The following is a 27,500-nucleotide window of genomic DNA, read 5'->3' on the forward strand; positions in this document are numbered from 1 at the left end:
GGAAGCTTGTTTCCGCTACAGAAACACATAAAACATTTTAAAAGATAATTGCAACTATATTTCTCAGAATTGTTAGTTCTTTACATCGCAATTCTTTTATATTTGAAAGGCAATAACCGATATATTGGCCGATAAATCTAAAACCAAATTTTTATATGATTTTTAAAAAGCCTGATTGCAAAAACGAAAGTCTCACTATTAAAAGCCGTCTCCCAAGCACACAATTATAATATTCTAATTATACGTTTATGTAGCCGATATAACAGTCTCGCGCTGCTCATTTTGCACCGAAATTTTTTTTCTTGTTTTGAAGTGATATCAATTATATTTCAAGCAATTCAAAAACATCATGTTGAAAAGTGCGCATCTGAAGCGTCCATTTTGCATTGCTATGTGTTCATTATTTTCAGGATACACGTCCATGGCTGTGTACACTGTGTTCAGGCCTTTGTCTTGAGTTTGCTCACCTTTAGCATCTGATCTGGGTTCAGTTTGGTTGATACGAGTGTTAAGGTGATGATACACAGATCAACTTTTTGAGCAATGTTGCCGTGAACGGGCAAACAGATGAGACACCACGACCGATCTAAATTATCCCGATAGAAATGTATTGCCGATTTTCATGGGAAAGTGCCCAAGCAACAGTCGCTCGGCAAGATATTTCAGCAACATTACTCAAAAAGTTGCGCTGTGCATCATCACCTTCATGTTAATGAAAACCCACTGATCTCAGAACAGCTGCTAAAACTTTAAATACCTTGAGTTTGAATCCTCTTAGTGACATATGGAGATTTTAGGAGCTGAAAGGAGCTCTGAACCGCTGGGGAAGTTTCTTAATTCCTGAATATCACGTTGACTGAATGCACGGAAAAGCCCTGATTGAGATGAGCTGAGGAAGAGGATTGTGGGATTGAATAGGAGAGGGTGCATTTGTCTTCTTAGATCAGTTTACACCACATAAACGTCACTCAGCAGGATTATACATTGGCTCTTTCTACAGTTGCATAGTTTCACCAGTAGTGGCGCCAGATGACTCTCTTTATGACGGAGTCGTTTCGATCATTTGTTGAACCAATTTATCCAACATCACTAATTCATTCACTAATGAAACAACTTACTGTTTTAATGAGCGAGTCATTGAATCATTCACTCAACCGTTTTGTTTCAAAACCCTTATCATTTCAGAACAAAACAAATGAGTGTAGTGTTTTCTCAGATGGCTTTCTTTCTTCCATAGAATGCAAAATGAGCAAAAAATACATTTAGAAAAGAAAACAAAGCACTATAACAGAAGTTCATCGGACTCATACTGTATTATACTTCTTCTGAAGTCTTAATGTGAGAAACAGACCCATATTTAAGTCATAATTCATGCTAATCCTTCAAGCTAAAGCTTTGAAGGGTGATATTGTCTTTATTCTGTTTTAATATATTGCTGTTTCTATAAAAGCAGATGGGCTTGTGATCGGAGATGCTCTTGGTGCACTGATGCATTCAGATGAATATGACTATGATCTTCAACTTTAACTCATGCTCTGTTTGAGATTGTGCAAGAGGAATGAATGCAGAAGTCCATGTCAGATACTCGCATCTATTTATAGTTAATAGAAAAAAGAGATGACATCATGTCTGTAGCAGTGTTTTTTAATGCAAGAAAATGCTCTGACATGTATAGTGTCATTTTGATGAGGAACTATTAGTAATTTTCTTATTTCTGCCGTAATATAGTTCCATTTTTAGAATTAGATACAGTATATATAATATAATATAATATAATAGGCCTATCTTGTGTATCCATCACCTGAAAAATTACTGTTTTTATGTCACAGGTAGCCAATTTTTTCCCATGCGCTTTCATGTGTTGATGTTGTTGATGGCCAGATTCCTCCTGAAATGTGTTTGATATCGGCTGTGGAGAATCACAAATCAGGGCTCGATAATTAACACTGATGAGGGTCAGGTCAGGGTCATCACAGGTTCGAGTCGAGCTGGTTGATGCGGTCCCGTATTTGCCCGCTTAAATTGATTTTCCGGTGCACTTTTTTCCTTTATAAATGCCTCTATAAAATAATGTTTAAAATAAAAAAATGTTCTGTAGAGAAATAGGCAATAATGGTAAAAAAGAAGTGATACTTTTAAATATTCAACATTAAACAGCCAGTAGGTGGCGGCAAGTCATTGTCTTTATGAGTGAGTCATCGAGTCATTCATTGATTCATCGATTCATTCATTGATTCATTCAGTACAGAGAAGAGTGACTGTATTTATGAGTAAGTCATTGAGTCATTGATTCATTCATTCAGTACAGAGAAGAGTTGCTGTATTTATGAGTGAGTCATTGAGTCATTCATTCATTCATTCATTCAGTACAGAGAAGAGTGGCTGTATTTATGAGTGAGTCATTGAGTCATTCATTCATTCATTCAGTACAGAGAAGAGTGGCTGTATTTATGAGTGAGTCATTGAGTTATTCATTCATTCAGTACAGAGAAGAGTGACTGTATTTATGAGTGAGTCATTGAGTCATTCATTCATTCAGTACAGAGAAGAGTGACTGTATTTATGAGTGAGTCATTGAGTTATTCATTCATTCATTCATTTAGTACAGAGAAGAGTGGCTGTATTTATGAGTGAGTCATTGAGTCATTCATTCATTCAGTACAGAGAAGAGTTGCTGTATTTATGAGTGAGTCATTGAGTCATTCATTCATTCATTCGGTACAGAGAAGAGTGGCTGTATTTATGAGTGAGTCATTGAGTCATTCATTCATTCAGTACAGAGAAGAGTTGCTGTATTTATGAGTGAGTCATTGAGTCATTGATTTATTCATTCAGTACAGAGAAGAGTGGCTGTATTTATGAGTGAGTCATTGAGTTATTCATTCATTCATTCATTCCTTTAGTACAGAGAAGAGTGGCTGTATTTATGAGTGAGTCATTGAGTTATTCATTCATTCATTCATTCATTCAGTACAGAGAAGAGTGGCTGTATTTATGAGTGAGTCATTGAGTTATTCATTCATTCATTCATTCATTCATTCATTCAGTACAGAGAAGAGTGACTGTATTTATGAGTAAGTCATTGAGTTATTCATTCATTCATTCATTCAGTACAGAGAAGAGTGGCTGTATTTATGAGTGAGTCATTGAGTTATTCATTCATTCATTCAGTACAGAGAAGAGTGACTGTATTTATGAGTAAGTCATTGAGTTATTCATTCATTCATTCATTCATTTAGTACAGAGAAGAGTGGCTGTATTTATGAGTGAGTCATTGAGTTATTCATTCATTCATTCAGTACAGAGAAGAGTGGCTGTATTTATGAATGAGTCATTGAGTTATTCATTCATTCATTTAGTACAGAGAAGAGTGGCTGTATTTATGAGTGAGTCATTGAGTTATTCATTCATTCATTCAGTACAGAGAAGGGTGGCTGTATTTATGAGTGAGTCATTGAGTAATTCATTCATTCATTCATTCAGTACAGAGAAGAGTGGCTTTATGATTTATGAACGAGTCATTGAATCATTGACTCGCACGATTCGTTCACGAATCACCGCTGTGTTGAAAACTGCTATTGTTTTCTTCGGAACTATTATTTAATTGCAAAATAGAGCAAACAATACTGACAAAACTGTTTAAAATGCACATCGCTTAATATGACCCTTTTTGTTGAACTGTTGTATAAAAATCACATGTGGATATTTAGGAAACATTGCATTCTTGCTCGTATAATATATGATCAGCATTAAAAACAAGAATTCACACAGGGTGTGTGTTTGTTCTGAAGAGAGTTTGAGTCCTAAATCGATCTCTATGCGCCGTCTGTGTCTATATATGTTCTGCATGCTAGTAAGTGCACGAATCCCTACTTCTACAAAGGTACATGTTCGAGAACAGCAGTGTTGTAACACGAGTCGCCAGGCAGAGTCAGTTTTGACTGAAAAGATGAGGTAATTTGATAGTTTATGTACATGTTTAGCATTAATGGTGTACATCTTCTTGATCATGTGACGTCATTCACCCACATCTCGAAACAGACACATGGATTTCCATGTTGCAGCCTGTTTCAGTTTATGATATACGGACAGTTTAGTGCATGCATTTCTTCCTTTCATATTAAAGTCCAGCTCATGTGGCAAAACCAATACTGTATTTATGCCATGAAATCGAATCCAGGACAGAGTATTTTTCGAGAGCTGATTTTTTAAAGACGTCTCGTGCAGTCTTTGCAACTTTGTGCATTATTAAGTTTGTCATCAGCAGATGGAAAAGCGTCTCCTAAAGCAGATTAAAGAAGCCGAAGCCCCTGAACGCTGAACTCTCGCTGTCCTGAACTTAAGCTTTCAAATCCTCAACAGACCCGAGAGAGGAACTTCATTCATCAACAGGGAATCAATAACATCTGGAGTTCCAGTATATTTTATAAAAATAAAAACTAATTCAAACTATTAATTTAAACTGTAATAGCATCTCAACGAGAGTCCTGAAGCCGCAGTAATGATGAAGATTTGAGAAGAAACTGCACTCGGGAAAATAAGAGAGAGTTAGAGGAGATTTATGCATGACTGATTCTGATGCTCTTTTATTATTTCTACATGCAAGTCACTGTGATATAAAATTAAAGGAGTAATGGTGAAGAGTTTCTGATCACTTCGGTCTATATTGTATTTATGACGATGTGATTTTTCTGGGATATTTCTTTGTGAGATTTGAGTTGGGCTCGTGACTCTTGGCTCGAATCTTGTAGGATTGAATTATTTATCTTGCGATCAAACCCAGAAGCGGCGGGAAACCGAGAGCTTGTTAAGCTGACAGATCCAAAGCTTCTGTCATTGTTTATCATAGAGATTGAGGCTCTTCAATATTTGATTTAGTGTTTTACCAGAGGAGTTTCTCAGGCCGGCTCTGTCTCCTCGATCACTTCCAGCCCATCAAATATTTGTGGACTCGAGGTTTCTGAAGGTTTCAATCAGGTTTGAACTCTCAAATTAAATTCATGAAAGCTGCAGGTAAGAATAATAGTATACTACATACATCCACACACAGCTATCTATCTATCTATCTATAAACAAAAATATTTATTTCTCTGCAAAAATCATATGCTGGTTCCACTCTTTTTTTGTAGTGAAACATTTTTTTTAAGTTAAATTCAATTGTCCATTTTTCAACATCCCATCATTGGTTTTTGCCAAATCATTCAGCACATGTGAAATGAAAATGGCTCAAAAAGATCAAAACCAACTAGCAAATGGACAGAACAGACCTTTATAAGATCATTAACACGACACACATCCAGAGGGAAATCTCATCCTCCTAAACCTTTACTAAATGCAATCATCTCTCCCATCCCATCAAAGATTGCAAATACAATAACACACAGTCTTACGGACATGTCCAGGTGTCAGTATTGAACTTTTTAGTGTCATTTTAATAGAATAAACGCACATTTAAAGGAGCAGTTCAATGTTAGATGAGAAATAATATCAATATTCACTCACCAAACTCAGATTTTCCATTTAAAAGTCAGTTGGTTTTAATGCTTTTATGGTCTTTTGTCCTTTTTGAAGCTCGACAAGTGTGAGATTTTGGATTAAAAAAAGAAATGTACAAAAAGTTTAAAAAGGTTTATTGCCAGGATTGTCTCATATGATGAGGAATATGATGCTGTGTTGTCATTCAGATGAGATGACTAATGGAGTCTGTCCCGTTTAGATGAAGGGAACTCTTGTGCTCTTCCCGAGACATGGCTCTTGTGTTCGATTGGCCTGTGACTTGTTTTAACGCCTCGGATGAAGAAAGAAATTAGATTTATCTGCATATTTCATGTGTGAATTTGTCTGGAGCTGCTCTGCCAGGAATCTCTCAATGAGACATTTCTCATCATCTACATTTGAGCTCGATCAAAGGAGCTGTATGTTGTTTGTTTATGAAGAAATATATATATATATGCAAAGACATTGAAGGACATTTTCTATTTTTGCAAAATATGGCTATTAAAACTGTTTTTGTACACTCTAAAAAATGCTGGGATAAAAACAACCATTTCTGGGTTATTTTTACCCAGCTTGTTGGGTTTTATACATTAACCCATTTGCTGGGTTGTTTTTTTGACAGTGCTGGGTCAGTCAAATTGATATTGAAGGTTTTTCATTTTAAATAATAAAAATGCACTCTAAAATCTCTGTCATATATATATGGACAGGAACAGTTTGTATACAATATTTTATATTCAATGGAAAGTCTGTCTTTCTACAGTCATAAAATACTGAAAAACATTTAGTAAACGTTTAGGACGTGACAGGAGCGGCCAATGGGAATCTGTGGGATGAAACTGGTATCAGTTGGCTGTTCCAGTTCATTAAATGGAAATCTTATATATTCTTTTTTTAAAAGTTACATAAAAACAGCTTTAGCTTGTGCCATCTTTTTCTGTCAGACATGTACAGTAATAGTGTTATAGGAAAACAATGTAATACAAACCTTGATTTCATTCAGGAATATTCCCCTCAGGAAGTTTTCTCTCAGAACAGAACACAAAATGACAGTTGACAAATGTATCCAGTTTTACATTTGGGTTACATTGACCCAGTGCTGGGTAGGTATGTGTTGACCCAGCATCTGAGCTACAAAAAAACTACTCAGCGCATGGGTAAAAATATTTAAAAATAACCCAATTAAATGACCCAGCAGTCTGAACCCAGCATTTGGGTTAAAAAATTAAGAGTGTTGAAGAGAAATTGACATTTCTAGTCCTAATTTGACTGAATTCACCTCTCTATTAGACATCACAGATGACTCTTAATTTGTGATTTGGGTTAATGTGTGATCGATCACCTAATCATCAAATAAAATGTAAAAAGGATCGACGCAATAAGCATAAGCTTCAGCCGACATCTTTTCGGTCAAGCAACTTTTTTTTTTTATACTATTGTTTACATTGTAATTTCATTTTTGTTTTCATTTTTGTTTGTAAATTGTTTTTCTTTTTTTCCCATTTATTTTGAAGTTGACCGAAATAAATCTTAACTAACTAACTAATTATGGGTGGCATTTCCGGTTTGAGGAACTTCCATTCAAAAACACTGAAACGAATCATTTCAAATCATAAGGTTTCCCTACAAATAAAGCCGATCCGTCAGTTTCACTCAATGAGCTGTCAGTTTTCTTTCATGTTTTGTTGAAGAATATCCATCGCATCCATCTTGATTCTGTCCCGCAACAACATTTATGTTAAATTGAAGCCCTCTTGATTTTATAATCGTAAACCTTTTTTTGTTGTTGTTGAAAGTGCATCTCTTCATCTCCAGTGAGTCTGGGAATAAACAGCTCGTGTTTGGGGTGCTTGTAATGTGTTTTGACAACGTTTTGCTTCATGCTTCACTGGGGGGATTTGAAAGGCTTTTTTTAGTCGCAGGGGTTTCTAATAATAAGGCCTGAAGTCCCTGAGGAGGGTCTCGACGCGGGACGTGTCCGGCCATGAGCTCTAATAGGTGCTGAATGATGAGATCAGGCCTTTCGAGGTCAAGACACCTGAGGATTTCTGAGGAAGAGCTCAGGCGGGATGCCAGGAGAAATACAGCTCCATCTACATGACATCATCGTTTTACTTAAAGGTCCCATATTGTCAAAACTGAAATTTCCTTGATTTTTTCAGGTCTAGGCTCTATGAAACTACCATATAAGTTTCAAAGCAGTCGATACACAGACAAATGCACACAGCCTGCATAAAGTAGCTGTGCTTTTCACAAGCTGTTGTGACTTCCGTATATTTGTGATGTCAGAACTACTGAGTCACCAATGGTGGGTCACTCAGAAAACAACAGGCCAATCAGAAGAGAGGCTCATGAATATTAAGTAGACAGGCCAAAATCGAGCTGTTCGTGGCAGAGCTCCTGAGAAAGCAGCTGTAAACATATATCAACATGGTTTTTGGTACTTATATACCGCAAATATATATTCTTAAGGACATCAAAACCTAAAATAAAACTTCAGAAAGTTGTACAATATGGGACCTTTAAAGTAACGACCGTTTGTTAAATACTTCAGTAAAGAAACAGCAGTATGATTAGCCTAGTGAAAAATAATGTATTTGAAATACATTTATTTTATGCTTAGTATCCACATTATTCCTGCGCCCCATGATGCGAATTATGGCTGTAACTTCCGTTAAGCTGTTCACAATCAGTGAAAGACTAAGTCTATTGACGCTATAATATATATATTTTAAACTGTGTACAATGGCATTACATTATTCAACTCAACCTTCAACCATTGAACATTAAAATGACATTTAAAAGTGTAAAAGCATCAACAAGGTACTTTCAACAGGCCATGAATAATCCCAGAAGCATGAAATCGGACGGTTAAATATCACTGTAATCTGTATTATGTAACATACGTTGCCTTAATAATAATAATACAAATGAAAAAACCATTGCATGATATTATTTCAAAGTGATTTCAGTCATTTTGACGGATAATAAATTGTATTTACCTGTGAAAACAAACCTGGAAGAAGAAAAAAACACTACTCATAGCGCTAGTAAACGCTATTTTCTGCAGAAACATGAATCTCAGCACAGATGGTGTGTTTGTGCTCGTGAAACACTGGTGTTAGTCACGTCTTCCGAGTGTCCGTCACCGCGTCTGACGTGTGTTAGTGAAGACAGACGCCGCGGGATATTTCCCATGATGACTCACACAGGAGTGTGTGTCGGACTGTAAACGACTGTGTGTGAGAGCGGCACCTGCTCTCGCCTGCGGCCTGTGTGTGTGTGTGTGTGTGTGTGTGTGTGTGCGCAACACCTGCTGACCCCCAGAATGCCCTGCGTTTGACACTGACTGACATGAGGCGCTGATGCTCATGGTCCTACAGTAACTCTACAGATGTGTTATGCTGAGACACTTGACACTGAAGATTAATGAGGAGCGTAAAGCTGGTGACGATTCTAGCGGCTCCAGCTTTTTTGAGTCTGTATCTAAAGGTTCAGCTGGGCTTTTCCCATCTTTTCCCATCCCGCTCGCTCCGTTCATGTGGGTTTGTCTCAATCTTGGCTCAGCAGACGAGATGAAATGTGACATGAACATGACAGAATTTACTGTATGCTCTTAGAAATCTGACATTGACTGATGAGAGAGCCTGTGCTTTATTTGTGTTTTCTTTCTGGAATTTATCTTTGAATGCAAGTTTTTGTTTTAAAGTCCCCCTGTAGTCAATAATTGTATCCCTTAAAACTCATTTTTGATCACCAAAATTATATATTTCAATGTTTTTAAAAAAAAAAAAAAAAAAAAGAACTTCATGCCTTAAAATATCTTGAATGTAACTCGACACCCTTCCCTCATTTAGTATGCATGGTTCTATGAATATGCAAATGAGCCCCGCCTCCACTCACTCACTCACTCAGAGATCCACTCGTTGACGATCACACGTTGATCTGATTGGTTACAAGGTAGTTTGTGACGTCAGAAACACCAGCGATTTCAAAGCGTGTTTTTGAGACTGTCTTTGGTTCACTGCAGTTTTAAGGAGAAAATACTCAGCAATGCTGTCGACTTATGAATTTACACATGGATTGTCTTAAAGCATATTAAAAACACCACATAGACACATAAACAACATTAAAAGCTGGATTTTCACCACAGGGGGCTTAAAATCGTAATAATTTTAATTATTGTAAAAAATATTTTTTTTTTGTGTTACTTTGCTATTGTTCATGTCTTTTTTTCTGTCAGCATAAATGAATTAGGACCCTTTATGCGTCTCTCAGACTGCCGTTTTGTGTAACGAGCTCATAAACGTCCTGGTTGTCTGTGTTCATTTAATCATATCGCAGTCAATCAGCTGATTGTTGTGTTGCACTGAAAACACAAGTCAGGACGTGTCTGTCAGCGCGCCGAGCGTCTCAAAGACGTCCTGACAGCGAGAATACTTTTATAACATTAGTTCCACTTGCGTGTGTGTGGGCCTTGTTTGTTGTGCTATAATTATAATGTGTCAAATTGTGTTTCCAAACAGCTTTACTTAAACTTAAATGCACTAAAATGTGCATGACGTGCATTTGTGCGTCAAAACACTTAATTATGTAAATGAGTGAGAAACACTCGGTGAGTATCTCCTAAAGCAGCTTTATATAAGACCATCATCAGAGGTCATGAGAGGTCAACTCCTCTCGTACACCAACACAGCACACTTGTGTCAAACCACCCTCCCTCGCTAGTGCGCTCCTGTTTTATATCACAATATTTCACTATATTACTGTTTTTGAAACCTTCACATGAAAATAAATGTGTTTAGAGCTGTCAAGTGATTAAAACGTTTGATCTAATTAATTACAATGTGCCGATTAATTAATCTGATTAATCGCACATCTGATTTGGCTGATAAATTACCCTAAAAGATTATTTAAAGTCATTATTGTGTTATATGCGAAAAAACATCAAATAGACATTACAAAAAGTAGCTTTAGAAAGAAATATTGGATTTGATTCAACATAGAGTTTATTACACATAAAGGTTTAGGCTAAAAGGGACTTTTTTTTTTCTTTTTCTATTATAAGCTGCATCTGGATTTGTATTTAGATATATTTACAGACCAAAACAGTTTTGTTAACAACATTCTTTGAAATGTCTTTTTTTACTTGAAATACAGTCATACAGGTTTAAAAAGACATGAGGGACAGTACATGATGATACAATTTTCATTTTTGGGTAAAATATACCGAAAATATATATATATATTTTTTTAAATGTTTTATGAAGTGAAATTTGTGGCGGTAAGTGTCTAAATGAGTGAGTCATTGATTCATTCGATTCGTTCAAACAGCTGATTCATTCAGAAATGAAGTAAATTACTTTCTTTATAAATGAGTCATTGAATCATTGGTTCACCCGATTGATTTGTTCAAATCACAGATTCATTTAGAAACTAAACATTTCTGCTCTTGCTTTATAGGTAATATTTTTGTTGGCACAATTAAGCAAAAACAGACAATATTGTGTCTAAAATACAACACGATATAAACTTCTTATTTATTGAACTGCTATTGAACGTGCTATTCGGGATAAAAACAGCAGTCGTGTGATATTGCGTAACTATGTCAAATGATATAAATATCAGACAAAAACCCATACAGGGGCATTTTTGCCATGATAACTTGAATTTTATGCTAATTCTAAATGTATTCTATAGGCTTCATCACGCAGTGAGTTCATGTTCATCATAAACTATGAAATGTAAGGTGAACTACGTAGGTCTGCGTTAAATCATTTTAATTGTTATTTTTCCATAGCTAATTAATTAAATTAACACATTAAATCAACAGCCCTAATATATTCACACGCACGCGCACACACACACACACACACACACACACACACACACACACACACACACACACACACACACACACACACACACACACACACACACACACACACACACACACACACACACACACACACACACACACACACACACACAGAGACATGTGAAGGGTCCAAAAACAGTAATATTGCAAAACCAATTAAGTCCCCCTGTGGTGAAAATCCAGCGTTTAATGTTGTTTATGTGTCTATGTGGTGTTTTTAATATGCTTTAAGACAAAGCATGTGTAAATTCATAAGTCGACAGCATTGCTGAGTATTTTCTGCTTAAAACTGCAGTGAACCAAAAACACGATTTGAAATCGCTGGTGTTTCTGACGTCACAAACTACCTTGTAACCAATCAGATCAACGTGTGATCGTCAACGAGTGGATCTTTGAGTGAGTGAGTGAGTGGAGGCGGGGCTCATTTGCATATTCATAGAACCGCACATACTAAATGAGGCAAGGGTGTCGAGTTACATTCAAGATATTTTAAGACATGAAGATGGAAAAAAACATTTAAATATGTCATTTTGGTGTCAAAATATGAGTTTTAAGGAATACAATTATTGACTACAGGGGGACTTTAAAATCTGCATGTATATGCATCTCTCAGACTGCCGTTTTTGGGTAACGAGCACATATTCAACCACAGCATTTATTGCATATTGGTGTATATTTGGTGTATGAATGCCACTCTAAATGAAACGTTTCCAAACACAAGCATCTTTAAATCATCCGTCCTCCTCTCTCTTCAATCCAGGTTCTGTCTCTGGGCGCCGATGTTCTCCCGGAGTATAAACTCCAGGCTCCTCGGATCCACAAGTGGACGGTCCTGCACTACAGCCCGTTTAAAGCGGTGTGGGACTGGCTGATCCTGCTGTTGGTGATCTACACCGCAATCCTCACGCCGTACTCCGCAGCCTTCCTCCTGGACGAGGAGGAGGAGGAGCTGTCCATGCAGAACTGTGGATACTCCTGCAGTCCTCTCAACGTGGTGGACCTCATCGTGGACATCATGTTCATCATCGACATCATCATCAACTTCCGCACCACATACGTCAACGCCAACGACGAGGTGGTCAGCCACCCGCTGAGAATCGCTGTGCATTACTTTAAAGGCTGGTTCCTCATCGACATGGTGGCCGCGATCCCCTTCGACCTGCTCATATACCGGACCGGGGAGGAGGTGAGTGCTGAGGTGAGGGGAATCATGGGAAACTTTCTCGCTCTTGTGCTTTTACTCTTGTGTTCTCATTCATCTTTCGACTGCAAATGTTGTCGGCTCGAATGAAAGCTTGCTTGAGATGTTGCTCTTTTGTGTTTTCGTTTGATGCTTTGAATTAAAGTGTCTGCTAATTGATTGTTGGTGGCCAGAAAATATTGGCTAAATCACAAACAAATCTCAGTTACACTTACGGTGTCATTGGTACAGTGTAATTAATTATGTTAGCGCTGGGCAACGATTAATTGCATCCATAATAAAAGTTTGTGTTTACATGATATATTTGTGTGTACTGTGTATAATTATTTTGTGTATATATAAATACAAACACATGCATGTATATATTTAAGAAATATGTGCATGTATATATATTAATACATGAGTTCTATAATGTATACATATTTTATATATAAATAACCCTTATTTCTTAAAACACAAACTTTTATTTTGGATGCAATAAATCGCGATTAATCATTGCCCAGCACTAAATTATGTATGTATATACTGAGTAATATTTATTAACTACATGTACTTTCGATAAGGTTAGGTTTGGATTAGGGTTTGGTTGAGGGTTAGTTGCATGTAATTATGCATAATTTACGGTTATTACAATGGTAAGTATATGTAACATATGTAACAGGGATATTGTAAAATAAAGTGTAACCAACCTCTCTTTTGAATTCATGAAATTGCGCACATTTGTCTCTTCAGTGAACACCAATAACAAATTATCAATAAGTGGTTAAAAAAAAACATAAATCTGTGTCCGTTTTTTGTTTTAATTTCTCTGCTGTATTTTTTATTTTTTTAGTAAAGTCAAAGTGTATATATCATTCAAAAGTTGTTGTTTTTTACAACAATTAACACTTTTATTCATCAAGGACACATTAAATTGATCAAAAGTGTCATTAAAAACATTTATAATTTCATTTATAATTTTATATTCAAATAAATGCTGTTCTTTTGAACTTTTTTGTTCATCAAAGAATCCTTAAGAATAAAAGAAGAATATCACGGTTTCCACAAACATATTGTTTTTTAACATTGATAATAATCATAAGAGCATCAAATCATCATATTATAGTGATTTCTGAAGGATCATGTGACACTGAAGACTGGAGTAATGATGCTGAAAATTCAGCTTTGATCACAGGAATAAATTACACTTTACTATATATTCACATAGAAAACAGATGATTTACATTGTAATAATATTTCACTATTTTTACAGTATTTTTGATAATTGAGCAGAAGAGACTTCTTTCAAATGTGTGTGTGTGTGTGTGTGTGTGTGTGTGTGTGTGTGTGTGTTTTTGTGTGTGTGTGTGTGTGTGTGTGTGTTAATATATTAGGGCTGTTGATTTAATGTGTTAATTTAATTAATTAGCCATAGAAAAATAACAATTAAAATTATTTAACACAGACCTACGTAGTTCACCTTACATTTCATAGTTTATTGATGAACATGTGTGTGTGTATATATATATATGAATCTGATGCATTAAATTTAAAAATAATGAAAGGAAAGGATTACAAGGTGTAAGGTGAAGATATGTGTGAAAAGTAATACAATGCATTTATAATAAAGATGTAGATTTTTAAAGCTAAAATTGTAGAAATATAAAAGAGTGTTTTTTTCTGTATCCTCTCGTTCCAGACGACCACCTTCATCGGCCATAATGCAATAATATTTCAAAATGTATCACTGAGCAGAAACGACTTCTTTCAAACACATGAAAAACATATTTCTGGTGTCCCTTTAAAACTCTGCATCTTTATTATGATGCTTAATTTATTAAAGTTAAAATTTTCGAAATGAAAAAGAGTGTTTTGTCTGTATCCTCTGGTTCCAGACGACGACCCTCATCGGCCTCCTGAAGACGGCACGACTCTTACGGCTGGTGCGAGTGGCTCGTAAACTGGACCGTTACTCTGAGTACGGGGCGGCCGTGCTGTTCCTGCTCATGTGCACCTTCGCTCTGATCGCTCATTGGCTGGCCTGCATCTGGTACGCCATCGGGAACGTGGAGCAGAACCGCTCCATCGGCTGGCTTCACGCGCTCGGCGTTCATCTGGGCAAACAACACAACATCAGCATCCCGAGATCAGGACCCAGCATCAAGGATAAGTACGTGACGGCGTTATACTTCACCTTCAGCAGCTTGACCAGCGTGGGCTTCGGGAACGTGTCGCCGAACACCAACTCAGAGAAGATCTTCTCCATCTGCGTCATGCTCATAGGATGTGAGTGTGTTACAGTTAGAGATGCATGATATATATATGCTCATAGGATGTGAGTGTGTTACAGTTAGTGATGCATGATATATATATGCTCATAGGATGTGAGTGTGTTACAGTTAGTGATGCATGATATATATATGCTCATAGGATGTGAGTGTGTTTCAGTTAGTGATGCATGATATATATATGCTCATAGGATGTGAGTGTGTTACAGTTAGTGATGCATGATATATATATGCTCATAGGATGTGAGTGTGTTTCAGTTAGAGATGCATGATATATATATGCTCATAGGATGTGAGTGTGTTTCAGTTAGAGATGCATGATATATATATGCTCATAGGATGTGAGTGTGTTTCAGTTAGAGATGCATGATATATATATGCTCAAAGGATGTGAGTGTGTTTCAGTTAGAGATGCATGATATATATATGCTCATAGGATGTGAGTGTGTTTCAGTTAGAGATGCATGATATATATATGCTCATAGGATGTGAGTGTGTTTCAGTTAGAGATGCATGATATATATATGCTCATAGGATGTGAGTGTGTTTCAGTTAGAGATGCATGATATATATATGCTCATAGGATGTGAGTGTGTTTCAGTTAGAGATGCATGATATATATATGCTCAAAGGATGTGAGTGTGTTTCAGTTAGTGATGCATGATATATATATGCTCATAGGATGTGAGTGTGTTTCAGTTAGTGATGCATGATATATATATGCTCATAGGATGTGAGTGTGTTAGAGTTAGTGATGCATGATATATATATGCTCATAGGATGTGAGTGTGTTACAGTTAGTGATGCATGATATATATATGCTCATAGGATGTGAGTGTGTTTCAGTTAGTGATGCATGATATATATATGCTCAAAGGATGTGAGTGTGTTTCAGTTAGAGATGCATGATATATATATGCTCAAAGGATGTGAGTGTGTTTCAGTTAGTGATGCATGATATATATATGCTCAAAGGATGTGAGTGTGTTTCAGTTAGTGATGCATGATATATATATGCTCATAGGATGTGAGTGTGTTTCAGTTAGTGATGCATGATATATATATGCTCATAGGATGTGAGTGTGTTTCAGTTAGAGATGCATGATATATATATGCTCATAGGATGTGAGTGTGTTTCAGTTAGAGATGCATGATATATATATGCTCATAGGATGTGAGTGTGTTTCAGTTAGTGATGCATGATATATATATGCTCATAGGATGTGAGTGTGTTTCAGTTAGTGATGCATGATATATATATGCTCATAGGATGTGAGTGTGTTTCAGTTAGAGATGCATGATATATATATGCTCATAGGATGTGAGTGTGTTACAGTTAGTGATGCATGATATATATATGCTCATAGGATGTGAGTGTGTTTCAGTTAGTGATGCATGATATATATATGCTCATAGGATGTGAGTGTGTTTCAGTTAGTGATGCATGATATATATATGCTCATAGGATGTGAGTGTGTTACAGTTAGTGATGCATGATATATATATGCTCATAGGATGTGAGTGTGTTTCAGTTAGTGATGCATGATATATATATGCTCAAAGGATGTGAGTGTGTTTCAGTTAGAGATGCATGATATATATATGCTCATAGGATGTGAGTGTGTTTCAGTTAGTGATGCATGATATATATATGCTCAAAGGATGTGAGTGTGTTTCAGTTAGTGATGCATGATATATATATGCTCAAAGGATGTGAGTGTGTTTCAGTTAGAGATGCATGATATATATATGCTCATAGGATGTGAGTGTGTTTCAGTTAGTGATGCATGATATATATATGCTCAAAGGATGTGAGTGTGTTTCAGTTAGTGATGCATGATATATATATGCTCAAAGGATGTGAGTGTGTTTCAGTTAGAGATGCATGATATATATATGCTCATAGGATGTGAGTGTGTTTCAGTTAGTGATGCATGATATATATATGCTCATAGGATGTGAGTGTGTTTCAGTTAGTGATGCATGATATATATATGCTCATAGGATGTGAGTGTGTTACAGTTAGTGATGCATGATATATATATGCTCATAGGATGTGAGTGTGTTTCAGTTAGTGATGCATGATATATATATGCTCAAAGGATGTGAGTATGTTTCAGTTAGTGATGCATGATATATATATGCTCATAGGATGTGAGTGTGTTTCAGTTAGTGATGCATGATATATATATGCTCATAGGATGTGAGTGTGTTACAGTTAGAGATGCATGATATATATATGCTCATAGGATGTGAGTGTGTTTCAGTTAGTGATGCATGATATATATATGCTCAAAGGATGTGAGTGTGTTTCAGTTAGAGATGCATGATATATATATGCTCATAGGATGTGAGTGTGTTACAGTTAGTGATGCATGATATATATATGCTCATAGGATGTGAGTGTGTTTCAGTTAGAGATGCATGATATATATATGCTCATAGGATGTGAGTGTGTTTCAGTTAGAGATGCATGATATATATATGCTCAAAGGATGTGAGTGTGTTTCAGTTAGAGATGCATGATATATATATGCTCATAGGATGTGAGTGTGTTTCAGTTAGAGATGCATGATATATATATGCTCAAAGGATGTGAGTGTGTTTCAGTTAGTGATGCATGATATATATATGCTCATAGGATGTGAGTGTGTTTCAGTTAGTGATGCATGATATATATATGCTCATAGGATGTGAGTGTGTTTCAGTTAGTGATGCATGATATATATATGCTCATAGGATGTGAGTGTGTTTCAGTTAGAGATGCATGATATATATATGCTCAAAGGATGTGAGTGTGTTTCAGTTAGTGATGCATGATATATATATGCTCATAGGATGTGAGTGTGTTTCAGTTAGTGATGCATGATATATATATATGCTCATAGGATGTGAGTGTGTTTCAGTTAGTGATGCATGATATATATATGCTCAAAGGATGTGAGTGTGTTTCAGTTAGAGATGCATGATATATATATGCTCATAGGATGTGAGTGTGTTTCAGTTAGTGATGCATGATATATATATGCTCATAGGATGTGAGTGTGTTTCAGTTAGTGATGCATGATATATATATGCTCATAGGATGTGAGTGTGTTTCAGTTAGTGATGCATGATATATATATGCTCATAGGATGTGAGTGTGTTTCAGTTAGTGATGCATGATATATATATGCTCATAGGATGTGAGTGTGTTTCAGTTAGAGATGCATGATATATATATGCTCATAGGATGTGAGTGTGTTTCAGTTAGTGATATATCGGCCGTTATATCGGGATCGGTTCATTTACATGTTCATTTTTAAAGTTATGCTTATCAGCCTGATATTAGTTTTAATAATTAATAATTTAATAATTAATTTTAAATTGTGACATTATTTTCATGGCAAATTCTAAATTCCATATTTTATGTTTTTTGGGGGGTATTTTTAAGTTTGTAGTAATTTCCCCCTATCTTTAATGGTGGTTCTCATTACTGTAATACAGCAATTTTATACAGTTTTACATTATATCATTACATATAGGGATGCATAATATATCGGCCACCATATCGGTATCGGCCGATATATGTTCATTTTTAACATTATCGTTTTCGGCCCGATAAAAAAACGTGGCTGATATATTAAAGCCGATAAATAATGTATTATTTCCTTCAGCTGAGACGCTTCATATGTGCACTGTACAACATGATGGTTTTGAATTGCTTGAAATATGATTGAAATTCAAAATAAAAATACAGTTCAGTGCAAAATGTTTGGTCATTTAACTACATACAATTATAATGAGAATAATGGCTTTTAATTCTGAGACTTTTTTTTGGTAATCAGGCTCTCAAAAATGATGGATTTATATTTATCGGCCATTATATCGGTTTTCAGCTTTCAAATATATAGAATTATCGGTATCGGCCAAAATGTTCATACCGCTGCATCCCTTGTTTTATTATCTCCGGATCTCTGTTATGATCAGTGACGATAAACTTAGATATTGAGCACATGTTCATCATAATAGAGGTGTATTCAAGTCTTTGTGTGTATAAATTGCCATTTTAAATGTTTTGATTAACTTAATAATCCTGAGAAAACAAATCAAGCATAATAGACTCATTAAACCAGGTCTAATTTTTGACCTTCATCCTAAATATTCTTGTAGCTCTGATTAAACCTTCATTACAGATGTGCTTGTTTGTTTTGTAGGCTATATTTTTAATAGAGCTCTTTTTAGTGTGCACTTTATGATCAAACCTCATCATGCTGATGAAACATCCTCCCTTTTTAATTTTCCGTTAACAAATCAACCTGATAGCTCATTTTTGAAGGTCTTGATCGCAGCAATTAATGATAAATTGCCAGTTTAATATCTCTGCCGCATATATATCAGACCTCAGTGACCGTGAAATAATTTCCGTTTTTATGGCCAGTACAAGCATTTATCATCGGAGCTGCAGAATTACATTTTGTTAGAGGGCAAAAGTTCAAAAGGACAAAATCAACATGACTTCTTTGATCCGAGACAAGATTTTTCATTTAATTAATTAGCTCATTCCAAGCTGAAGTCCCCAGACTGCAGTGATCAGGCACAACATTCACTGAATCACTACAAACACACTCATTTGATCAATTATATTTCTTTTCTCTTTTTAATTTTTACTGCTTCTATTGGATTTCTTTCTTTCTTTAGTGTGTTAGAATAAATCTCAAGGAATCAATCCAGGTCATATTTAACCCCATCATATTTTATTTTATTTTATTTATTAGATTTTTAAAATTTTACATCATGACATTATTTTCATGACAAAATCTAATTTCCGTATTTTATGTCTTTTTAATTCTTGTTTTTTTGTTTGTTTTTGTTTTTAATTTCCCCTACTTTTAATGGTGTTTCTCATTACTGTAATACAGCGATTTTATACTGTTTTACATTACAACTAGAGATGCAAGATATATATCGGCCACCATATCAGTATCGGCCGATACTGTAAATTTTAATGTTATCCTTATCAGCCTGATAAGAAAATTTGGCCAATATATTTATTTACAAATTTAAATAGTTTCATATACATTTAATGCATATATATATATATATATATATATATATATATATATTAGGGCTGTCAAAATAACGCGTTAATTTCGATTAATTAATCTGAGAAGAAATAACGCGTTAAAAAAAATAACGCAGATTAATCCATTCCGTTTTGACCTTTGCGGAGCCGTTCTAGCGTTCGTGTAAAAAGAAGGAGGGAGACAAGAACGCGCTGCTTGGATCATTGTTTGGAACATTTAGCCTACTTTTAACAAACGGAGTTCGTCAAACTCTAAAGTAGGCCTACAACATCAATGAAAAGCATCCAGGAGTCAGTGTGTGCGTGAGTCGGCGAGTGTGTCTGAGAGAAAGCGCGCTTGTGTGTGTGTGTGTTGTAACTTTTCACGCGCTCTCACGTCACACAACCATTTTCTCACGCACAGAAAAATCGCGCACCAAAGAGAGGACACGGAAACAGACAAGACAGAGCACGTTACTTATGATATTAAAAAAATCTCAGCTCTCAGATTCTGTTAATTTTATTACGAAAATCAAACTATACCGTTTTGGCGCTTGTAAATGTGAAATGACAGATCCCTATAGCGGCACGTGAACCGATCATCTCTAGCTAATAGTAAATAAACACGAATGACCAATGTTGAAAGATACAGTAGGGCAGCCTAAAACTTACCGAAATGTATATTCCTCGATCAATCAGTGTTTTTCAACCGCGAAAAGAGGTCAATAAAACAGCTGGAGAACAATTATGTCACATAACATTTAGCCCTAAGTTAGCCTACCTCAGGAAAGCCATTTCATGACCATATAGCATGTTATAGTTGGCTATAAAAAAGAGCTATATAGAGTATTTTTCAAAATTTATGTAGCCTACTAGTATATTACGTATGGATTATATTTTTACTTATATCGAAGTTGTTATTTGTAATAAACAAGCATTATATTTAATTTGAGCTATTTTTAACCTTAAATACTACCAGCTGATATGGCTCTCTGTATTTTTACAGCATTGGGTGAGATTTTTTTTTCTTGAGAAAAATGAATGCCTATCTTGTGTACCTAATATTTATCCAAATGAGTCAATATTGCATCAAATCACAATAATTAAATTAAATTGAAATCGTGAAATTTGTGTCAAGCAATAATAATAAAAACGTAGCTTACCAGAAATTGTACCATGTAAACATTGTAAGATTGTGTATGCGATTAATTTAGATTAATTAATTACAGAGTATGTAATTAATTAGATTAAAAATTTTAATCGATTGACAGCCCTAATATATATATATATCACTTCAATCACTTAAAAAAAGGAAAATACAGTTGCAAAATGTTCTTCATATAGGCTACATATAATCATAATGAGAATAATGGCTTTTTAATGGTGAGACTTTTGTTTTTGTATTCAGGCTCTCAAAAATTATAAAAAAAATTAAGATTCAGATTTATCGGCCAATATATCGGTTATCGGCTTTCAAATATAAAGAATTATCGGTTGTCGTATCGGCCAAAATTTTCATATCGTTGCATCCCTAGCTACAAATTCTGTAATAAAATGTTTTTACCTTTTAAAATCAGCACAAAGTAAATAAAGTTCAACCAATACCATTGAGATGTACAAATACTCCACAGAATAAATAATAAAACATTGTTAATTTTTTTTTTTTTTTTTGCATTTTATAGTAATGAGAATGATATTTTGTTTAGCATTAGATTACATTTTTTTTGTTAATTATCATGAAAATAATGTCACAATGTACATAATCTTAGCTAAATGGATGTAAAGGTCAAATCTCCAGTCCACTATGTAGTTCACACTACAAAAGCTGCAAAAAGCAACATAAACATGATTTCTTATTTCTTTCTTTTGTTGTAGTGGTGAAATATGACTCAGATGTGCTGTTTTGACAGGCTTTTGAGATTATTATCATTCCTGAATGTTAATTCAACAAAGAGAAGAGAGAATATACTGTATTCTGCGGCGTTTGAGCTTCAGTCGCTGCTGCTTTATTGCTATTTCTGCTGCTTTTGTAGTGTGATTCATAGTGCTGCCCACCTGCAGTGAGTTCAGCCAGTGCTCACCGCGGTAAAACACAGACAGAAGGTCACATAGTGATGAACAGATAATCATGAAACACACAGAAATCTTTTAGGCATTTGAGATTTGAAAACACTGAAAAATATATGGTGTTTTCACTCAGAAATTGCTAGTAAATTTCACAATTAAGGTCCTTGCACACAGAGTCAGAAATTCACGTCTGAAATTTTTGCACACTAAAAATTAAATAAGGCCACATGTTTTGTCAATGACGCTTACACACTACCGTCATAAAACAAATAGTATCGGGTTCGATTTTCTGCGTTTTTTCGCATCCGCAGTAACCATTTTGACTGGTGTTTTGACAATTCAGAGCCGTCGAATCACGAATACGAAAAAACGTTCGGACTCAGTGTGAAAGGACCTTTAATCACAAAGAAAAAGTGTAAAATCATATACCCGTGCTTCACCACGACGCTTGTTTTTAACCATGCGTTCCTGTTCCCATTCAGCACTCATGTACGCCAGTATCTTCGGGAACGTGTCCGCCATCATCCAGCGGCTTTACTCGGGAACGGCTCGGTATCACACACAGATGCTGCGTGTGCGAGAGTTCATCCGCTTCCATCAGATTCCCAACCCACTGCGACAGAGACTGGAGGAGTATTTCCAACACGCCTGGTCCTACACCAACGGCATCGACATGAACGCGGTGAGTTTCCCTGCTTCCGTACACTCACAAACTTACATGCACCACATTTACACCAGGCCATATTCAGTCTTCAGTGTGTAATGTTGCTGTTTGAGCATGAAAAACCGCCGGTTCTTCTCTGTTTCTGAACTCCTGAAACGCCTCCATTGTATCTTGAGTTTCTTCCGGGAACGAACACGTCACAATATTCCTCATTATAATAATTCATATGCAGAATAAAGGGGCGGGGCCTGGTTGAGTTAGTTAGTAGTTTGTTAAACTGGCGGTTATGGTAAGGGGCGGGACATTTCCCAAACACACTTGAAGCGCTCGACCAATCACAACACACTGCTCCAGCCGACCAATCAGAGCACAGTGTGCTTTTCAGAAAGAGGGGCTTCATAGAAACAGGAAGTAAACAGAGCGTTACTGACAGACTGGGAAGAGAGGAGCAGCAACAATGGAGAATATGAGGAAAATAATCAACATTCATGCAGGAAAACCTGTGAAAGCTTGTTTCCACGACAGAATAAAACATTTTAATAGATAATTGCGACTTTTTATCTCACAATTGCAAGTTTACATCTATTTATTCTGGAAGTCAGAATTGCGTGATATATAAAGTCACAATTGCAAGTTATAAAGTCACAAATGCGAGATATAAAGTCAGAATTGTGAGATAATTCTTCTTATTTATATCTTCTAATTGTGACTTTATATCATGCAATTCTGAGATAAGTCAGAATTGTGAGATAAAAAGTCGCAATTACCTTTTTTATTTTTTATTCTGTGGTGGAAACAAGCTTCCATAAAAACCTGTTCTACTAGAGCCCATAAAAACAACGTCAATACTTTGATAAAGAGCTTAATAAAGTGTAAGTTGTGAGGTAGATTATATGAATATAGTACATTATCCATAATGAGTTAATTTAGCAGCTGTCCTCACCAGCACATCCTCTACTATCACCAGCCCCAAACGCAGAGTTTAACGAGATTACGCACTCAAGTAAAGAAAACAAATGAGTGTCCACCTTGGCCTATGAGCTCTTCTCATTAAGGAGCATTGGAGCGTTCTGATTGGACAGTCAGAGCGGTAATGATTGCTGTGCTGCTGGGTAACATTTCCTTTTTTATTGACTAAACCATTTAGCTCTGAGAAGAATCACAACATTAAAAACATTGATTTGAAGCCAAAAAAGTTCTTAAAAATCAACAAAAAGTAAGATTTTGTGTACTTAGTGGCTTTTATGAGACTGCAGATCCCATTCTGCTTTAAAAATGACAATCAAATCAAAAATGAGAGTAGAATATATAAATATTGAACTGTAGTCACTGATTGGGAGTATACAAACAGTAGGTATAAATATTATACTTACTGTTCATTAGCTTGGGGTCTGTAATATATTTTTTTAAATAATACTTTTGTTCAGCAAGTGACAATAAAGACATTTATAATGTTGCAAAATATTTCTATTTCAATATGCTGTTCTTTCTATTAAAGAATTCTGAAATATGAACGGTTTTCAACACTGATAATAATCATAAATGTTTCTTGAGCATCAAATCATCATATAGTGATTTCTGAAGGATCATGTGACACTGAAGACTGGAGTAATGATGCTGAAAATTCAGCTTTGATCACAGGAATAAATTACACTTTACTATATATTCACATAGACAACGTCTATTTTAAACTGTAATAATATTTCTCAGTATTACTGATTTTATTGTAATTTTAATCAAATAAATGCAGCCTTGATGAGCAGTTATACAAATATTTCAAATTGTAGACAAATTTATCCTATCTATCAATCTATCTATCTATCTATCTATCTATCTATCTATCTATCTATCTATCTATCTATCTATCTATCTATCTATCTATCTATCAATCTATCTATCTATCTATCTATCTATCTATCTAATCATTTATTTGTTGTTGATTTCTCATATTTTGGTCTAATTCTCACACAAACCAGTTGTTTGACAGTAGATTTTGTCTGACATTCTTCAAAATATCTTCTTCTGAATGTTTTCCAGCTTCTAACAGTTGTTTGATGTGTGCGTTCAGGTGCTGAAGGGTTTCCCAGAGTGTCTACAGGCCGACATCTGCCTCCACCTGAACCGGACGCTGCTGCAGAACTGTAAAGCGTTCAAGGGCTCCAGTAAAGGGTGTCTGCGGGCGCTGGCCATGAAGTTTAAGACCACACACGCTCCTCCAGGAGACACACTGGTGCACGCCGGGGACGTCCTGACCGCGCTGTACTTCATCTCTCGCGGATCCATCGAGATCTTACGTGGAGATGTGGTCGTGGCCATCTTAGGTGAAAATACAGCAGATTTAAAGCAAACAAAAACATAACTTAAACAGACAATCAGCTTATATTCCCACAAACGCCTGTTTAGAAGTCAACATGATCTCAAAATGCTTAAGTCAAGCCAAGTCACCTTCATTTATATAGTGCTTTAACAATATAGATTGCTTCAAAGCAGCTTTAAAGTGATAATAGGAAATTAATGGAACAGAGATTACAGAAGCTCTTGAATAAAGTTATTGCCCAGCTAAATTAAGTTTTGACTGATTCCATCCGTTGTAAAGATCATTAGTTATTAACTTAGCGCCCGCTAACACGACAGAAACCCTTAATGCGCTCCGGCTGCTCATCCGCACAACAACAGTGTTTTACTGCTCGAGAACGCAAACCTTGAAACAGTTTTCTAGGTGCAAGCATTGAACATTTTTGAGAAAAAAAAAGAAGGATCTAGAGTATGTTTTCCATTTAAGCCATGCTAGATGTATATCCTGTTTACAGTTTTTCTCAGTCGCTTTGGTGCATTTCTTAGATCAAAAGTGCAATTCTTGATACTACTTGTACACATTCCAAATCATCTAGTCACTTGTGCACATCATTAAAGCAATTTCTTATTCCTTTGAACAAATTGCAATTGCTTTTGTACATATTGCAATTGATAATGTACAAGTGTCAGCTTTTTTCCACATTTTCAATTGCTCATGTCATGTTGATCAAAACATAGTATATGGTTCTCTGTTGAATAATCTTACCCCTAAAAACATCTAAGCATTAGTTCCTTGCATAAGCCATTACATGCAAAATTGTTGAACTATTTGTCATAACTGTCAAGCATAGTTTTACACAATTCTATTAGACCTTTTGTAAAAAAACGTGAATTGATGAATCGTGCAGGTGAAATTGACTCTCACTCATGAAGGAATGTAAAGTGTTAGTTCAACCAACAATCAACCAGTTGTCTAAATTACTCAAAGGTGCATCTCATGAATACAGTAATCAATTAGCAAGCATATAGACAGACCACAACTTAGGGGTGTTTCCTGTGTTTCTTTCTAATTTAGTTTTTTTTTTCTTTGTGCCCCTTGTCTTTTTCTTACTGTAAATTATTTAGTTTTTTTCTTTCATAAAGTAGCACTAGTAAAAGCTAGGGGTGTAACGATTCCCTCATGTCACAATTCGATACATATCACGATACTGAACTCACGATACGATATTACAGTATTGCGATACTCCAAGACATTTGATAAAAAAATTAACAAAAAATGAACTGTTGATTAAAATGCTAATTTTGGTATCACATTGTGTGTGTGTAAATGAATAGTGCTGGAAATACAGGACAATAGAGACACCAGAATAACAATATTCATGATTCTGAAGCTGAAAATACAGAATTATTTTACGGTAGATGAATATGCTTGAACTGACTAGATATATTTAAAATAATGTTGGACACTTTTACTGGTAACATTAGACATTTGGCATTATCAGGATCCACAAATATTCCTCCATTGCAGTATTATACATTATATTCAACATTATATATATATATATATATATATATATATATATATATATATATATATATATATATATATATATATATATATATCGTATTTTACGTAATGTAGTACTGACACTACAACTCTTTTTGAATTTTTTTACAGTATTTTGGGTGAACTACACACAATACAGATTGTCACGATCCACGATACATATTTTTGGATTTTTGTATTGCGATATATTGTGACATGATATATTGTTACATCCCTAGTACAGTAAAAGCTGTGAAAAACAAAATCCTGTCCATTCTCTTTCTATCAATAACCCACATACAGTAATATGTAAATAGTACTGTTGAAATTGATATATGCCATTGAAGTGCAGTCTTGTGCAATTTCAATACAGTAACTGTCATCCAAACTGAAGCCTACTGTAAGTTTACATCAGGTAATACTGTCAAAGTACACAGTTACAATTGACAACATGCCTAAACATTTTGACGACCTTGTTCGTGAACAATGTCTCAATGACTTATCATTCTGATGACACTGACATGATCATTGGCATGAATATTTACTTTTGAGAGATGTACTAAGGATTTTTAGTGACGGACTAGCTTTAGAAACATATCTATAATATATTGCAGTTTGTACAAATTGTTCTGAGAAATGCACTTATTATTTTGCACATGTTAGGGATGATCTGAAAAACGCACCAAAGCGACTGAGAAAAACTGTAAATGCAACACTGTTTCAACTATAGGTTCAGTTTGACAGATTGTGTTTGTCCTCTAGTGCCACCTACAGGACATCATCTGTAAAACTGAATTTACGCAGTTAAGGGAATCATCCATTCAAAAGTCGTTTACTCACCCACATGACTTTCCTGTATCGCTTTTTCTTCTGTGGAAAACAAGAGCAGATGTTTAGCAGAATGTCACTGCTGTTCTTTTAAAGCTAATAGTGAGTGTCAATCTCCTAAAAGGATTAAAAAACACACCGTAAAATAGTTCATGTCACTCATGCGCAATACCGTAGTCCACATCTTCTAAACTGGTTTGGGTGAGAATTAGAC

The 27,500-nt window shown here is 35.5% G+C and overlaps 1 protein-coding gene and 1 long non-coding RNA gene across 3 annotated transcripts in view; one reads left to right on the forward strand and one right to left on the reverse strand.

The window, feature by feature from the left end:
- Nucleotides 1–27,500, forward strand: part of kcnh2b (potassium voltage-gated channel, subfamily H (eag-related), member 2b) — a 239,100-nt gene that overhangs the window by 197,207 nt on the left and 14,393 nt on the right. The window contains exons 6-9 of one of the 2 annotated variants that reach the window (XM_077218949.1): nucleotides 12,135–12,572; nucleotides 14,450–14,840; nucleotides 22,436–22,635; nucleotides 24,686–24,938. In XM_077218949.1, coding sequence (XP_077075064.1) covers nucleotides 12,135–12,572; nucleotides 14,450–14,840; nucleotides 22,436–22,635; nucleotides 24,686–24,938 — 1,282 coding nt within the window. The remainder of the gene's footprint in view (nucleotides 1–12,134; nucleotides 12,573–14,449; nucleotides 14,841–22,435; nucleotides 22,636–24,685; nucleotides 24,939–27,500) is intronic. The other variant, XM_077218956.1, reaches the window with a different exon arrangement.
- The window catches only part of LOC143726133 (uncharacterized), a 4,288-nt gene continuing 1,337 nt past the window's right edge, over nucleotides 24,550–27,500 (reverse strand). Inside the window, exons 2-3 of the long non-coding RNA XR_013198398.1 lie at nucleotides 27,299–27,328; nucleotides 24,550–24,933 (exon numbers count right to left, since the gene is read on the reverse strand). This is a non-coding gene — a long non-coding RNA (uncharacterized LOC143726133). The remainder of the gene's footprint in view (nucleotides 24,934–27,298; nucleotides 27,329–27,500) is intronic.

This window comes from Siphateles boraxobius, unplaced genomic scaffold, assembly GCF_051911475.1.
Source record: "Siphateles boraxobius isolate OS27281-9 unplaced genomic scaffold, OSU_SipBor_1 12, whole genome shotgun sequence".
NCBI classification, from domain to species: Eukaryota; Metazoa; Chordata; class Actinopteri; order Cypriniformes; family Leuciscidae; genus Siphateles; species Siphateles boraxobius.